Source organism: Macaca thibetana, chromosome 13 (assembly GCF_024542745.1).
Source record: "Macaca thibetana thibetana isolate TM-01 chromosome 13, ASM2454274v1, whole genome shotgun sequence".
In the NCBI taxonomy this organism is placed as follows: domain Eukaryota; kingdom Metazoa; phylum Chordata; class Mammalia; order Primates; family Cercopithecidae; genus Macaca; species Macaca thibetana.
Genome location: NC_065590.1, coordinates 86,399,750 through 86,418,303, shown reverse-complemented (window position 1 = coordinate 86,418,303; position 18,554 = coordinate 86,399,750). Strand labels below are relative to the sequence as shown.

At 40.8% G+C, this 18,554-nt stretch overlaps 2 protein-coding genes across 2 annotated transcripts in view; one reads left to right on the top strand and one right to left on the bottom strand.

Moving 5' to 3' along the window:
* Positions 1-18,554, bottom strand: part of HS1BP3 (HCLS1 binding protein 3) — a 642,583-nt gene that overhangs the window by 249,004 nt on the left and 375,025 nt on the right. The gene's annotated exons all lie outside the window — the stretch shown is intronic.
* LOC126934131 (gamma-aminobutyric acid receptor-associated protein-like) lies at positions 16,789-17,621 on the top strand. Its single transcript, XM_050754601.1, has one exon. The coding sequence runs from the start codon at positions 16,835-16,837 to the stop codon at positions 17,183-17,185; it is 351 nt and encodes a 116-aa protein (XP_050610558.1). The 5' UTR covers positions 16,789-16,834; the 3' UTR covers positions 17,186-17,621.

Here is an 18,554-nt window from a genome sequence, read left to right as displayed (position 1 = left end):
TGAGGGACTGTGCCAGAGAAAACAGGTGAATGAAACAGAGCCTCACCCGAGACTTCAGGCAGAGAAAAGGAACATAGGAGCATAGATTTCTTTCTGAAACAGGTGTGTGTGTATACATGGCAAGACATGCAGATGCCCTATTTGGGAAAGACAGTGTATGAAGAAGACCAGTCCTTTCAAGGTCAGTGTTCGTCTTGGAAGCATACTCTATTTTTACCTCTTCAAACAAGCAGCCCTGCAAGGTGTGGTGGCAAGCACTTGCAATCCCACAGCTACTTGGGAGGTTGAGGTGGGAGGATCTCTTGAACTCAGGAGAGTTTGAGACCAGCCCAGGCAACATAGAAAGACTCCATCTCAAAACAAAAAAAGAAAAACAAGCTGCCCTTAAAACAGGATTTCTCAATCTCAGCATTATCAACATTTTTGGGCCAGAAAGTTCTTTCTTGTGGGGTTGTCCTATGCATCGTACAATGTTTAGCAGGACCCCTGGCCTCTACCTATGAGCACCCTCTCGCCACTTGTGACACCCAAAAACGTGTCCTTGTTCAGTGAGAGTGTAAAATTGTCCCCAGCTGAGACCTACTGGCTTAAATGTTCTAAAGGAGGAGGTTCCTTTGTTGGTTTGTTCAACTATTTTCTTATCTCAGGTTTTCCTTTTTTCCTCACTGGAATAAGTTGTTAAATCCTGCTTTACATAATTAATTAATTTGCTCATTCATTTAACCAAGTTTCCTCCTCATTAAGGTGATAATGGTAATGAGAAATGATATTTTGGAGGCTAAAATGAGACAGTGTTTGAGCAAATGGTAGATAAACCATGTCTTATTTAACTAATTAGAAAGTATAATTAGCACATTTGCAAAATTATTGAGGGAAGCAGTGTAGAGCTCTTAATTGGAACACCGAATTTGGAGTCAGAAACCCTGTTGTCAAGTCTCTGCCCACATGTGTAGGCTATGGCAACTCAAGCCTAGAGCCTTAAGATCCCAATGAGTTTAATGTGGTCACGTGGTACATTACTATGGTAATACCATTTCATTTTTCTACTTTCATGAACCTAAGAGCAAAAAGCTGTCAGTAGGAAGTTTTCTGTAGTTGTTTGCCTTTGCCAAAATAGTCATCTTATGAATTGCATCAAACACGAGTGGGACTAATTTGTATTGATGAACCCATAGAGATATGTAGGTATGGAAAAAACAAAGAAAATAGTAAAAGAGAGGTAAGAAATCTCCAAAGGAACCAACTTGATGAATTAAATTGATCAGTGAATCTGTAACCATTGAATCAATATATGAATAACTGCATAAATTCTTAATAAAAATAGGAAAATAAAACAGAAATACTTTTAACAAGGGACTGAATCAGAAAACCCCACGAGAGGCTGAAACTGATCTGCTTCATAGGAGATGTTTTGAAGGTGAAACTTTAAGAGAAAGGTAAGTGAAAGCAGCTTATGGCAAATAGACCATGAGCAAGTTGGCTATATGCAAATTGATGTTAAAGGCATTAATTTTAGGCCCATTGGCTTTAGTTAAGCTGCTTTCTTAGAAAACTGCACTGCTCTGTTGATTCTGAGGTTAGAAGGTCAGTTTTTGGAGTATAAAGAAAAAAAAAGTATAGGCAGATACAGGAAAAGTGAAATAAAGCAGACTGAAAGCACAGATTTCTGTCAAGAGACTACATCCTGTAGTTCTGGCACCAGATGAAATGGAGACGTAGTTGAGGCTTACCCCCAGCTAAGGTCCCCTTAGCTGAGATACCTTCCCACCTTCCCAACCAATCTCTCCACCTGTCTCTCACCAGCTCCTCATCCCGCCTTATTTGTTTCTCACAGTATTTGTCATGTTCTGAGTTACAGATTTATTTGTCTATTTGCTTATTATCAATCTCCTGTACCACCTCAACCACGTGCAGACACACACACACGCACACTTGTGCACACATACATGCACACACATGTGCAGGAATGTAAAGTCTTTAGTTACTACTGTCTTCTGCAGGACTTTTCCTTATTTGTCAGGATACTTAGGCATTAAAATTATTATTAATTAATATGAATTATAAGTATTTCTTAATGTAAAAACTATTAAATTATAATAAATATTTGTTTATTTAGCCACTGGCTGATGGGCCTCTTATGCCCTGATCCCCGATCCTCACAATAGCTTTGCGAAGAATGGATCGTGTCACATCTTCAAGAAACTCACAGGTCTAGCCGGGCAGGTTAAATGTATTCACAGTAAATATTTGTTTGTTTGTTCAGAAAGATTTAGAAACAAACCTAAGATCACACAGGTAGTAATTAGCTTAGCTAGTATTTAGAGTTGGGTTAACTAAAATCTTTCCAAAATGCCATAGTGCCCCAAAAGAGCAATGAGCATCAGACAAAGAAAGGCCTTTCTTTCTGTTCTAAAGTATCCTTAAAATTCCACCAGTTTATCTTGTGATCTTTTGGTCTGTTCCACGCTCAGGTGCAGATCAGAGTGCTGGAAGACGCTTGGAAGGTCACTTGGTTCAAGTGACTGACCTGGCCCAGGTAGGAGACACCTATGCAAGGCCACCAGCTTGAAATTCCAGAACGTTTTAGAGATGATACTAAAGTAGCACTTTCCAGTAGAAATACAATGTGAGTCACAAATCATTAAAAGTATTCTGACAGTCACATTAAAAAAGGCCAAATTAATTTTAATAATGTATTTTGTCTAACACAATATATCTAAAATATTATCATGTCACTATCCACCCATATAAAAATGAGTGACGATGTATTTTACAGTAATTCTAACATTAGATTAATTAAAATAAGCCAAAATGTAAAATTCTCTTTCTCCGTTGCTCCAGCCACATTTCCAGTGCTTGACAGCCCTGTGTGGCTGGTGATGGGTTTCATGACAAGCGAGATGTCAGAGAAACACTTGATGCTGGCCAATCGGATGGACGAGCTTCCTCACGGGTCCTTTGTGTAATATCTTCCTGAGGATTTTGGAGTCTCTCCAGCACGGCCGCTCTGGGTGAACAGCCTGCTTACCCAATGGCTCTGTGTTCCAACAAACAAGGCAGAAGCTTCATACCTTTCACAATCCTCAAAAATCACGTTGTGCCACTTCTTCTGTACCCTGGTGTTTAAAGCAGATGCAAAGTCACCCAGATTCATAGGGAGAGGCCATAGATCCCCTCCCACTTTGATGGAAAGAACTATCAAATAATTTGGGGCCATGTTTTAAAACTACCACTTCTCTTTAGTGGGTTGATTTGTGTCCTGTGAAATATGTCCAAGTCTTAAATTCTAGTACTATCAATGTGACCTTATTTGGAAATAGGGTCTTTGCAGATCTAATTAAGTTAAAGATCTCAATATGAGATCATCCTGGATTTAGGGTAGGTACTGAATCTGATAACTGGTGGGTTTTTGGAGGGGACGGAGTCTCTATTGCCCAGGCTGGAGTGCAGTGGCGCTATCTTGGCTCATTGCCAACTTCCTGGGTTCAAGAGATTCTTATGCCTCAGCTCCTGAGTTGCTGGAACTACAGGCATTACAGGCATGCACCATCACAAGTAGTGTTTTGTTTTGTTTTGTTTTTAGTAGAGGTAGGGTTTGGTCATGTTGCCCAGGCTGGTCTCAAACTCCTGACTTCAGGTGATCTACCATGTTGCCCTCCTAAAATACTGGGATTACAGTATTTCTTGATGAGATATATATCTCATCAAGAAATGCTCTTTGGAAACATTATTTGTTTAATCAGAGTTCCAGATAATCTCAGTTTATCTAGGTGGCTGACCAAATTATAAGAGAAAATTATATTCGGCCTGTTTTAAATCTCTTTGGATATTCCCTCTTACTCTCTGCTTTTTACCTTCTCAGAGAAACATGTGCCCAAAGAGAATGAAAATGGCTGGTTTCTCTTTTACTTTTCATGAATTAAATTTAATCTTCCAACCACCTTAACTTCAACTAAAACTACTGCTTTCTGTATCATCAAGAGGGCATCATGTGGATTGTATAACCAGCGATGTCTTGTCAGCTGAATTGTCCTTACTATTCTAATGCCTATGAAATGCATAGCATCACCAGTTATACATACCATTATGGTTAGTTTTTCTTCCCAGATATAAACTTTGTGTTTCTGTTATTTTTCATCTTTTGCTCTTCGGGGATTATAAGTGTGGACCATAAAGCACAGAAATTGTGTGCCTGTATGTAGGGGTGTGTGTGTGAGTGTGAGTGTGTGTGTGTGTGTGTGTGTATGCATGCATTCAGGAGAAAGCATTTTAACTTTGTAGATGCAGGTGGATTCTCCAAGTAACCCAGATACCAAAAGACATCTTTCTCCTTTCTGGACTTAAAATACAATTTCTTGCCATGACTTGGAAGCAAAAGCATATACCTAGAGTGCATCCAAACACCTATGAAAGGATCTGCGGGCCAATTCCAAGTACTCTTCCTTTCAGAGTACATTTAAAGCTGGTGGAAACTGCCAGTCTAGTTACTTAATCAATATAAAAGTTAAAAGGCAAACTTGATAATGATCCTCATGATTTCACTACATTCATATTCCTACACAAGTGACATCAACGTGGAAGAAATGGTCTGAAAGAGCAGAGTTGGGAAAATATTTAAATAAGTCATCAGTCCTGCCACCTCAACACTGTGGCATCTTGACTGAATATTTGGAAGGACAAGAAATAAGTCATAAACCTCTGTACCCTGGGCATGAATGACAGCTGACACAAGAAGACACAGGGCAGCCTCACCAAGCCACCACAGCTGCTTCTAAGGGTGTGTTTCCAGCCTCTCTGGGAGGGGGATATATGGAGCCTGAGGAGCCTGTGCAGACATTTATCAACAGGAAGGAACAGCAAATGGGAAAAGATGGGTACAGGAGTAAAATGCTGCCAACCACAGCTTTGTTCAAGGTGAGGTCTGATGAAGAAAGAGAAAGAAGGAAGAATAGTGCTTTTCTTTCTAGAGTCACCAAGCTAAAAATGAATGTGGATGTAAGCCATTGGAGTGGGAGAACTCACAAATTATGCTCTATACATCTTCAGTTTTACATGTGTTTAGGAATATCCTGGGGGTTTTGTTAATATGCGGATTCTGACAAAGTTAATCTGGGATGGGATGGAGATGCTGCATTACTAACAAGTTCCCAGGTGATACAATGCTGTTGAACCCCACTTTAGGTATTAAGGCTATAAATGGAAGATCAGGTAGTAAAAGAATGAAGGAGGAAATGAGGGTGCGTGGAGGGTTGTAAACCCCAGTACTCTCCGTGCCGTTCATTCCCTGGGACCACTTCCATGGAGGGATACTTTGGATTCTTCCACAACTAAATCTCTTTAAGTGGGATCCATGACAGAATTCCCTCTTATAAGAATGTTAGTGGGGAGGTTCCAAGATGGCTGAATAGGAACAGCTCTAGTCTACAGCTCCCAGTGTGAGCAATGCAGAAGATGGGTGATTTCTGCATTTCCAACTGAACTTTGGAGAGAGTTGTGGTTCTCCCAGCATGGAGTTTGAGATCTGAGAACAGACAGACTGCCTCCTCAAGTGGGTCCCTGACCCCCGAGTAGCCTTAATGGGAGGGACCTCCCAGTAGGGGCTGACTGACACCTCATATGGCCGGGTGCCCTTCTGAGATGAAGCTTCCAGAGGAAGGATCAGGTAGCAACATTTGCCATTCTGCAATATTGGCTGTTCTGCAGCCTCCGCTGGTGATACCCAGGCAAGCAGAGTTGGGAGTGGACCTCCAGCAAACTCCAACAGACCTGCAGCTGAGGGTCCTGATAGTTAGAAGGAAAACTAACAAATAGAAAGGACATCCACACCAAAACCCCATCTGTATGTTACCATCATCAAAGACCAAAGGTAGATAAAATCACAAAGATGGGGAGAAACCAGAGCAGAAAAGCTGAAAATTCTAAAACTCAGAGCGCCTCTTCTCCTCCAAAGGAATGCAGCTCCTCACCAGTAATGGAACAAAGCTGATGACTTTGATGAGTTGAGAGAGTAAGGCTTCAGACGAACTGTAATAACAAACTTCTCTGAGCTAAAGGAGGATGTTCGAACCCATCGCAAAGAAGCTAAAAACCTTGAAAAAAGATTAGATGAATGGCTAACTAGAATAAACAGCATAGAGGAGACCTTAAATGACCTGATGGAGCTGAAAACCATGGCATGAAAACTATGTGACACATGCACAAGCTTCAGTAGTTGATTCAATCAAGTGGAAGAAAGGGTATTAGTGATTGAAGATGAAATGAATAAAATGAAGTGAGAAGAGAAGTTTAGAGAAAAAAGAGTAAAAAGAAATGAACAAAGCCTCCAAGAAATATGGGACTATGTGAAAAGACCAAATCTATGTCTGATTGGTGTGCCTGAAACTGACGGGGAGAACGGAACCAAGTTGGAAAACACTCTTCAGGATATTATCCAGGAGAACTTCTCCAACCTAGCAAGGCAGGCCAACATTCAAATTCAGGAAATACAGAGAATGCCACAAAGATACTCCTCGAGAAGAGCAACTCTAAGACACATAATTGTCAGATTCACCAAGTTGAAATGAGGGAAAAAATGTTAAGGGTAGCCAGAGAAAAGGTCGGGTTACCCACAAAGGGAAGCCCATCAGACTAACAGCGGATCTCTCAGCAGATACTCTACAAGCCAGAAGAGGGTGGAAGCCAATATTCAACATTCTTAAAGAAAAGAATTTTCAACCCAGAATTTCATATCCCGCCAAACTAAGCTTCATAAGAGAAGGAGAAATAAAATCCTTTACAGACAAACAAATGCTGAGAGATTTTGTCACCATCAGGCCTGCCTTACAAGAGCTCCTGAAGGAAGCACTAAACATGGAAAGGAACAACTAGTACCAGCCACTGAAAAAACATGCCAAATCTTAAAGAACATCGATGCTAGGAAGAAACTGCATCAACTAATGAGCAAAATAACCAGCTAACATCATAATGACAGGATCAAATTAACACATAATAATATTAACCTTAAAAGTAAATGGGCTAAATGCTCCAATTAAAAGACACAAACTGGCAAATTGGACAAAGAGTCAAGACCCATCAGTGTGCTGTATTCAGGACAGTAGACCCATCTCACGTGCAGAGATGCACATAGGCTCAAAATAAAGGGATGGATGAAGATCTACCAAGCAAAAGGAAAACAAAAAAAAAGGAGGGGTTGCAATCTTAGTCTCTGATAAAACAGACTTTAAACCAACAAAGATCAAAAGAGACAAAAAAGGCCATTACATAATGGTAAAGGGATCAATTCAACAAGAAGACCTGACTATCCTAAATATATATGCACCCAATACAGGAGCACCCAGATTCATAAAGCAAGTCCTTAGAGACCAACAAAGACTTAGATTCCCACACAACAATAATGGGAGACTTTAACATCCTACTGTCAACATTAGACAGATCAATAAGATAGAAAGTCAACAAGGATATCTAGTAATTGAACTCAGCTCTGCATCAAGCAGACCTAATAGACATCTACAGAACTCTCCACCCCAAATCAACAGAATATACATTCTCAGCACCACATCACACTTATTCCAAAATTGACCACATAGTTGGAAGTAAAGCACTCCTCAGCAAATGTAAAAGAACAGAAATTATAACAAACTGTCTCTCAGACCACAGTGCAATCAAACTACAACTCAGGGTTAAGAAACTCACTCAAAACTGCTCAACTACATGGAAATGGAACAACCTGCTCCTGAATGACTACTGGGTGCATAATGAAATGAAGGCAGCAATAAAAATGTTCTTTGAAACCAATGAGAACAAAGAAACAACATACCAGAATCTCTGGGACACATTTAAAGCAGTGTATAGAGGGAAATTTACAGCACTAAATGCCCACAAGAGAAAGCAGGAAAGATCTAAAATTGACACTTTAACATCACAATTAAAAGAACCAGAGAAGCAAGAGCAAACACATTCAAAAGCTAGCAGAAGGCAAAAAATAACTAAGATCAGAGCAGAACTGAAGGCGATAGAGACATAAAAAAACCCTTCAAAAAATCAATGAATCCAGGAGCTGATTTTTTGAAAGGAAAAACAAAATTGTTAGATGGCTAGCAAGACTAATAAAGAAGAAAAGAGACAAAAATCAAAGAGACACAATAAAAAATGATAAAGGGGATCTCACCACCAATCCCACAGAAATACAAACTACCCTCAGGGAATACTGTAAACACCTCTACACAAATAAACCAGAAAATCTAGAAAAAATGGGTAAATCCCTGGACACATACACCTTCCGAAGACTGAACCAGGAAGAAGCTGAATCCCTGAATAGACCAATAACAGGCTCTGAAATTGAGGCAATAATTAATGGCCTACCAAGCAAAAAAAGTCCAGGACCAGATGATTCACAGCCGAATTCTACCAGAGGTACAAAGAGGAGATGGGAGCATTCCTTCTGAAACTATTCCAATCAATAGAAAAGGAGGGAATCCTCCCTAACTCATTTTATGAGGCCAGCATCATCCTAATACCAAAGCCTGGCAGAGACACAACATAAAAAGAGAATTTTAGACCAATATCCTTGATTAACATCAATGCAAAAATCCTCAATAAAATACTGACAAACCGAATCCAGCAGCACATTGAAAAGTTTATCCACCACGATCAAGTTGGCTTCATCCCTGGGATGCAAGGCTGGTTCAACATACGCAAATCAATAAATGTAATCCATCATATAAACAGAACCAAAAACAAAAACCACATGATTATCTCAATAGATGCAGAAAAGGCCTTAGACAAAATTCATCAGTCCTTCATGCTAAAAACTCTCAATAAACTAGGTATTGATGAGATGTATCGCAAAATAATAAGAGCTATTTATTACAAATCCACAGCCAATATCATCCTGAATGCACGAAAACTGGAAGCATTTCCTTTGAAAACCGGCACAAGACAGGGATGCCCTCTCTCACCACTCCTATTCAACATAGTGTTGGAAGTTCTGGCCAGAGCAATCAGTTAGGAGAAAGAAATAAACGGTATTCAATTAGGAAAAGAGGAAGTCAAATTGTCCCTGTTTGCAGATGACATGATTGTATATTTAGAAAACCCCATCATCTCAGCCCAAAATCTCCTTAAGCTGATTAACAACTTCAGCAAAGTCTCAGGATACAAAATCAATGTGCAAAAATCACAAACATTCCTCTACACCAATAACAGACACACAGAGAGCCAAATCATGAGTGAACTCCCATTCACAATTGCTTCAAAGAGAATAAAATACCTAGGAATCCAACTTACAAGGGATGTGAAGGACCTCTTCAAGGAGAACTACAAACCACTTCTCAATGAAATAAAAGAGGACACAAACAAATGGAAGAAAATTCTATGCTCGTGGATAGGAAGAATGAATATCATGAAAATGGCCATACTGGCCAAGGTAATTTATAGATTCAATGCCATTCCCACCAAGCTACCAATGACTTTCTTCACAGAATTGGAAAAAACTGCTTTAAAGTTCATGTGGAACCAAAAAAGACCCCGCATTGTCAAGACAATCCTAAGCCAAAGGAACAAAGCTGGAGGCATCACACTACCTGATTTCAAACTATACTATAAGGCTACAGTAACCAAAACAGCATGGTACTGGTACCAAAACAGAGATGTAGACCAATGGGACAGAACAGAGCCCTCAGAAATAATACCACACATCTACAATCATCTGATCTTTGACAAACCTGACAAAAACAAGAAATAGAGAAAAGATTCCCTGTTTAATAAATGGTGCTGGGAAAACTGGCTAGCCATATGTAGAAAGCTGAAACTGGATCCTTTCCTTACACCTTATACAAACATTAATTCAAGATGGATTAAAGACCAATGTTAGACCTAAAACCACAAAAACCCTAGAAGAAAACCTAGGCAGTGCCATTCAGGACATAGGAATGGTCAAGGACTTCATGACTAAAACACCAAAATCTATGGCAACAAAAGCCAAAACTGACAAATGGGATCTAATTAAACTAAAGAGCTTCTGCACAGCAAAAGAAACTACCATCAGAGTGAACAGGCAACCTACAGAAAGGGAGAAAATTTTTACAATCTACCCATCTGACAAAGGGCTAATATCCAGAATCTACAAAGAACTTAAACAAATTTACAAGAAAAAATCAAACAACCCCATCAAAAAGTGGGCAAAGGATATGAACAGACACTTCTTAAAAGAAGACATTTATGCAGCCCACAGACACATGAAAAAATGCTCCTTATCACTGGCCATCAGAGAAATGCAAATCAAAACCACAGTGAGATACCATCTCACACCAGTTAGAATGGCGATCATTAAAAAGTCAGGAAACAACAGGTTCTGGAGAGGATGTGGAGAAATAGGAACACTTTTACACTGTTGATGGGACTGTAAACTAGTTCAACCATTGTGGAAGACAGTGCGGCAATTCCTCAAGGATCTAGAACTAGAAATACCATTTGACCCAGCCATCTCATTACTGGGTATATATCCAAATGATTATAAATCATGGTGCTATAAAGGCACATGCACATGTATTTTTATTGTGGCACTATTCACAATAGCAAAGACTTGGAACCAACCCAAATGTCCATCAGTGATAGACTGGATTAATAAAATGTGGCACATATACACCATGGAATACTATGCAGCCATAAAAAAGGATGAGTTCATCTCCTCTGTAGGAACATGGATAAAGCTGGAAACCATCATTCTCAGGGAACTATTGCAAGGACCAAAATCCAAACACCGCATATTCTCACTTAGGTGGGAATTGAACAATGAGAACCCTTGGACACAGGGTGGGGAACATCATACACTGGGGCCTGTATGGGGTGCAGGGAGGGGGAAGGGATAGCATTAGAAGATACACCTAATGTAAATGACGAGTTAATGGGTGCAGCACACCAACATGGCACATGTATAAATATGTAACAAACCTGCACGTTGTGCACATGTACCCTAGAACTTAAAGTATAATATAAAAAAAGAAAAAAAAAGAATGTTAGAGATTTACTTTTCTCAAATCTGTGTGACAAACAGTGACACAGAGTGTTGGAGTCATTCATTCTCCCCATTTTGTGGAGGGAAACACCACTGCTTCATGGTTGTAAAACCCTCGCATCAGAGATAAGCATTTCTGTTCCAAAGGCCGGAAACAGGAGAGGCTGCATGAAATCTAAGTGGATAACAGCATAGATGAGATATCCCTGGGAATGCCTAGAAATGTCTATATTTTTGGTGAAACTGACAGGAGTTAGAGAAATACGTGGCCCTTCCAGGAACCACATGTATACTGCTTAGGAGAGCCAGCATTGTGTCTCTTGCCTGCTCCAACAACCCGCAGTGGGAGGTGCCACATGACTCCTCCTTTTCCTCCCTCTCCGGCCACCCCGCTGCTGGAGAAGCCAAAAGAGGGCAGCTGTGTGAAAACCAGACTATCCCCTTGCTCTCTTTCTCTTCCTTTACTCTTACACACTCACTGCTTTTAAAACATGCTTTAATGCATATTTTTCTTTTACTGTGAGCTTGTATGTTCACAACTTTTGCCAAGTTTTTCTACTGTTTTGTGTTTTATTATTGATTTATAAGAGCTCTTTATATATGCACATTAATAGAATTATGATATATGCTATATACTATAATATATAAACTAGAGACACATGGCCTTCAAAGATGCAGATACTACTTCTTCTCTTTGGGCAGTGGTTCTGCAGAGTGTGAGTGTCCTGTGGGTCACAGTGACCCCCCAATACTATTGCTGCAAAACAAAGCACTCCAAATTAAGTGGCGGGTTGAGAGAAAGTGGAGGTTAAATGGGTACCATCACCAGGTGGATATTCAAATATCTCATCAATGTTTAGAGCCTCATGAAAATTCGATGCATCACATGCCCCATGAATAGTGAGTTCCTCCTTGGTTCTTCCGTCTATTCCAGTCCATGTTTTGCACACGTATGCTCTACTTCTTTCTCGTCTAATATATCCCCCATGATACCTACCTCTATGCTTAGTTTCATCTGTCCTTATTTATTTGTTTCTCTAATATTTTATTGTAGAATTGAATAATCTTAAAACAAAATCTCGAACATTCATTACTTTTTCCAAGGCAGTTTGCAAAACTTTTGAGATGCAACCTAGGAGGCACACTAGGTGCAACCAAAAGGCTCTTTTCTTACTGAGGTTTCTTTCCCAATCTCGACTGCATCATGGTTTTGGGCTTCAGAGAGCATGGCAGGAAAAACCAGCAGCATTCTTTCCTGTCAAGGCTGGGTAAAGTCCACATGTTGGACTGTCAGGAGAGTTTGCACGCTCTGGCAGCAAGATGGGGGTCATTCTGGTGCAATCCTCACTGGAAAGCATAATTGCTCAGATATTGGAGCATGGCTGTGAAGGACACCAGATTCTTACTGAACACACCTGTACTCTGAAGGATGACGGAGGGGTGGATGGTGCACCCCTTAGTTATGTGCTAATTCTGTACAAAGCTGTAACTGCAATTGAGATCAAAATTGGAAATAAATCCCATCTTCCAACATTTGCAACATTCCCATATAATTAATGGACAAAAGTGAAAACTTTAAATTGACCTCATAAAATGAAAGTAGTTGCTGGAGTAAACTTTATTCCCTCCATTTAATGAGAATCATTAGGCTTTTATTTTACATGGAAAATGGGATCAAAGGCATTAAAGAGCAATTATTTAAAATCAAAACAATGTTTTATTGGGTTTTCATGAATTAAAATAGGTCAAGAACTTTTCAAAGTTCAGAAACAAAGTGAATAAATTTAAGAAGAGAATGTAGCATGGAAGGGAAGAAAGTTAAAATACCAGAAGTTCTATACCTAAATAATAATCTTTATCCTCTTCCAACTCTTATGTTTGATAGAAAAATAGAGATGAATCATTTTCATTAGCTTAGCATATTCTAACGTTCTATTAGCTAAATGAAAATCTTACTATAGTCCCTGGTGGAATAATTTAAGCTAGTATTCTTTATGTGGCTCTACATATAATTATCTAACTTCAGAGATTTAACCAAGGTCCAAATCAAACAAAATTTGTTAATTTCATCTTTCAGTAAGACATTGTTCAACTAACATGCAGGTGTACTCTTTGGAAAGAAGCCAACCAGAAAATACTTGAAACTGAGTACAGATAAATTGTCAGAATTTACTAAAGACCATAGGTTATAGTTTTAATTACTTAAAGAGCAATGTATTCGAATATCCAGGAGGGGTTTTAATCTTAGGCAAAATGTTTGAGTAGGTTCCAGTTTACTTTCTCCTTATTCTAGAATTTAAATCATTTTGGGTTTTATTTCCTCCCCAAAGTACCATACTGCTTTTTGAGCCATGCCAATAAATACAAAGTTCTTATTAGTTGAAATATGGGCAAACAAGAAATATTCACTCAATGTCTCGGTATCCTTGATTCATGTCTAAAGTACTGAGGATAAATTATACCCATGCCTCTTTGTTCTGCAAATAGAGTCAAAAATCTCCAAAGATTAGATTTTCTTGCAGAGTTTCCAATAATAATACTTGATTACACAAGGAATTGATGTAGTAATAGTTTCAGATACTAATAATGCTTAGTACTTAAGCATTTGTTGTCTTCAAAGTGCTTAACTGTTTAATCTTCATAAAACCTCTGTGGAGTTGAGAAAGTCAGCAAGCAGTACATTATTCTCACTGCATAATCTTGAACTCTAACCACAGACATGTGTTTGTCTCCTCCTTGGAACCAGCTGGGTTGGACGAATTGTGAAACATTCTTCCTTCACCATGTTGTCTCACATAAATCATGAAGCTGGCAGAGAGATGCTCTGTTTTTTAAATTGTTATCGGTATTTTATATTATAAACATTAGCTCAATTACCTTAACTTTACAAAATTACCTTAACTTTACAAAAATATCTGGTGAATTCCTTCTGTAACACAAATGAAACACAACTCCAAATCTTCTGCCTTCTAATTCTGGAACACTATATTTGGGATGTCCTTATTAGTTATTACAGAAAGTCCCATTGCTTGAAGGATAGTCTAAAAATAAGTGGAACTTTGAAGACTTAAACGCATCTCAAGAGAGTAGAAGGATGGTTACGACAGGCTGGGAAGGGTAATGGCAGGGTGAGGAGGAGGTGGGGATGGTTAATGGGTACAAAAAAAATAGTTGAAATGAGTGAATAAGGCATGGTATTTGATAGCACAACAGGATGGCATTGGTTGATGATAATTTTATTGTACATTTTTAAATAACTGGGGGAGTATAACGGGATTGTTTGTGGCCCAGAGGATAAATGCTTGAGGGGTTGGTACCCCATCTTCCATGATGTGATTATTATACATTGCATGACTTTATCAAAACATCTCATGTATCCCCATAAATATATATATGCTATATACCCACAAAAATTAAAAATTAAAAAAATTCCAGAAGGAAATGAAAACTAAACAAGAAATGGTAAAAAAAAAAAAAAAAAAAAAAAAAAAAAAAGGAAAGAAAAGCATATCACCCTCATACAGATTCAAGAGTTTGGAATTATATGAAAAGTACTTTTTTTTTTTTTTTTAGATTTAAGAGAGTAATTGAAAGTTATTAGCTGATTTTTAAAAATCCATTTGAGAAAATAATAATAGAATATGAAATTACTGCTCCTAAAACCTGCTACTCTTGACTCTGATCTTAAAGCTCTAGTCAAGGTTTGGTTTAGATAGTTTCAAGGAATAGTTACTACATCAGTCAGGATTAGATAAGTTTTGCTGTGATAACAAATTAATTATGATATCCAGTGGCTTAGCACAGCAAAGGTGTAGCCCTTATGCTACTGTCACATGATCCTTAGGCTGTCACTTTTCCAGCCAAAAATCTCTGTAACTGGTGCAGCCTTTGCCTGAGTTTTGCTCAGGCCCACTGGGCTCATTCTGCCCACTTGGCCTGGCAGGCTGAGCTCGGCTAGCACTACCAGACTGGATCCCATGCCTGCCATGGGCAAGCCAGGCACAGAGTGGCAAGAGGTGTGTGAGCAAGCGAGCATGGGGTCTGGCCACTGTGCACAGCCAAGCATGCCAGTTGTGTCAGGCTGGGCAGCTCCAGACACTGGTACAAGCGCCAGCTGCATGCAAGACTGTGGCTGAACCAGGCGTACCACAAGCAGCTTCCATTGTGGGCACTGGGGAACATGGTGGCCCCCAGAAGATTGGAGACACCAGGAATCACAGCACCCCAAAGAGGGTGTCACAGCCCTGGCTTTGGGAGCCCCTAAGTCTGGGGTTCCCAAAGGGCCACGTCTGTTCTCTCCTTGTCAAAACACCCACAATGTGGTGAGCAGGGGGTGTGTTTCAGCTCTGTTTGTGCTACAGCTCTTTCAGTCCCACCATTCGGCAGGTCCCAAGTTCTTGTCCCACATCTAGGAAGAATAAAGTAGGCAGACAACTGGAAGGTGAGCAAGGTGGAGAGCTTCACTGAGCGACAGACCAGCTCTCAGGAGACCCAAAGACGATTGCTCCTTTCAGCAGCTGGTAGTTGTGACCTCTGTGAGTTTGGCTGAGTTCTGGATTTTAATAGGCTCGGAAGGGAGGAAATATGTGCTGATTGGTCCATGGGTGGCCATGGGTGGGCCTGGAAAAAGGACCATCTTATTGGCTGAACCGTCAGTAATGTAGTCCTTTCTTCACGCCCGGACTTCACCTGGAACTGGCAGCCCAACCCCCAGGCTTCAGGCAGTTCCTGGCTTGAAGGTGGGGTTTCAGTGGGGACCCACCCCTTTCCATCCAGGAACCTGTCTGCCTCCTGTCATCAATATGCCCTCCACGGTGCCCAGGCTGTTCCTGCTGAGGGGCACCTGCAGGCCCATGCGGAGCTGCCCTCGGCTCCCCCAACTCCCACCTTTCTCCTGTGCTTGTCAGCGTCCAAAGTCTGGAGGGGGCTGAGGTGACAGGGGTCTGGCATGTCAGTGCAGCCGGGAGCATGTGCACACCTGGCCAGGTCAGGACAGCATCTGGGCTTGGCCACAACTGTCCTCCACAGTGGAGCGGGCACTGGGAGCAGGGAGAAGTTTGGAGTGGGAGCAGGCACTTCTGAGTGTGCAGGGCCAGAGGGCGCTTCCTGGGCCCCCACAGCTCAGGGATTCCCAGAGCCCTGGCTGGGCGGCTGCAGCTGTGCCCAGGAGCACAGGGCTCCTGCCCTGCCAACTTGGTAGGGGGCAGGGCTCCCGACAGTTCCCGCCCCACCGGTTTGCAAAGCATGCAGCCCCAGCTCCACCTCCCTGGCTGCAGCTAGCATCTTGGCAGTGGCTGCTCCAGACGGGCCACCACTGCCATCACTACCTGTCCCTTGTGGGTCAGCAAAGGGATGGGGTGGGAGAAGGGCTTTTGCTCCAGAGATCCAGTTGATGGATGTTCCACTATCGTGTGTAGCTACATCCACTTAGAACACTCCACATTCATTGAGGCAGAAGAAAGGGGCATAGAGAAATTAGAGCTGCCCTTCTATGGTTGGGTCTGAAAGCAACAATATCATTTTTGACTAGAGTCCACTGGGCAGAAGTTAGCAAGAATAAGAGCAAATGGATCCTATGGTGAGCACTGCTACCACAATTACTATGTGATCTTTGTAATACTTTATACACACATAATATTTTATGTATAATATATAACATTTTTATATAAATTACATTATGTAACATGTGGTATTTTATATACACATAGTACACATTACATGTATATTGACCTTATTCTACATATATTTCTTTTAAAAAATTGAATGCAGGCTCCCCCAGGTTCCCTCAGCCCAGCCCGGTCCAGCCCGGTTCCCAGGAGGATGAAGTTCGTGTACAAAGAAGAGCATCCATTGGAGAAGTGCCGCTCTGAGGGCGAGAAAATCCGAAAGAAATACCCGGACTGGGTGCCGGTGATAGTAGAAAAAGCTCCCAAAGCTCGGATAGGCCACCTGGACAAAAAGAAATACCTGGTGCCTTCTGATCTCACAGTTGGTCAGTTCTACTTCTTGATCCGGAAGCGAATTCATCTCCGAGCTGAGGATGCCTTGTTTTTCATTGTCAACAATGTCATTCCACCCACCAGTGCCACAGTGGGTCAGCTCTACCAGGAACACCATGAAGACTTCTTTCTCTACATTGCCTACAGTGACGAAAGTGTCTACGGTCTGTGAAGCTGCTGTCCCTGAGCTGGAGGGGGGTCTCATTCTACAAAGAGAGAGGTGGCCCCCTTTTCTTGACCTCCTCCTCCTTCAAGCTCAAACACCACCTCCCTTATTGAGGACGGGCACCTCTTAATGTTTGAAGTTTTCTCTCCAGCCTCTCTTCGGAGGGGTAATGGTGGAGTTGGCATCTTGTACCTCTCCTTTCTCCTTTCTTCCCCTTTCTCTGCCCGCCTTTCCCATCCTGCTTTAGACTTCTTGATTGTCAGTCTCTGTCACATCCAGTGATTGTTTTGGTTTCTGTTCCCTTTCTGACTGCCCAAGGGGCTCAGAACCCCAGCAGTCCCTTCCTTTCACTACCTTCTTTTTTGGGGGTAGTTGGAAGGGACTGAAATTGTGGGGGGAAAGGTAGGAGGCACATCAATAAAGAGGAAACCACCAAGCTGAACTGAAAAAAAAAATTGAATGCAGCACAAAAATGTGCATTTCCCATTTAATTTCCATGTTCATCACAATGGAAAAATCCCACTGGGAAGTGATTTGCTCTACAAAAAATACGAAGAACAGTAAAGAACTGAGTTTAATGTTTGCTCTGTAGAACCCTTTGTCCTCGTCACTGTAGGCCTATTGAATGAAGAACTTATCACATATTATTTTCATGCTCAACCAAAACCCATACTGCGCACTACACCACTGAGGTAATTCTAACTATGGAGCTTAAGTGATAGTGATGCTGGAGCACAGAGGGGAATGGCCATGTTCCAGCTGTTCACTGTGTTCAATGGAGAGACAAACCCAGATTCACTCACACTCTGGCTTCAGCATGCCATTTCACAGGCTCAGAGTCCCACCTCAAGGGGGCTGAACACTAAAGCAATAAACTAAACGTTATGTAATGGTGATGGGGGCTGGGGGAATTGGGATCTATTTTCAGGCCATTTTAGGGTTTGTCAAACCACTGTATGGAAGCTAAGCTGGACCTCTATAAATGTTAACTGGCCTTTGCCTAGTTTTCAAGTTCACTCTAACTTTTGAGTGTCTTTGACATTTTGCTTCAGGAAACATAATTAAATGCAAAACATCAAAATGAGTAAGTAGAATGATCACATTTTTGAGGATCTATGATATGTTAGGTATATTATTAATATTATGTGTTTATCACATTGTCTTATTTAATGCAGATTTCTCAACAAATATATGAGGTAATAGTAAATCTATTTTACTGAAGAAGAAACTAAGATCCAGATAGTTTAGATAAACTTGACCAAAGTCACAAGGCTGTAAGTTGCAGAAATATGACATGAACCCACATACACTTATTAACCAAATGAATGGAATGGTCTAATATGGTGGAATCCAGTTAGATTTGACTCCATCCTTA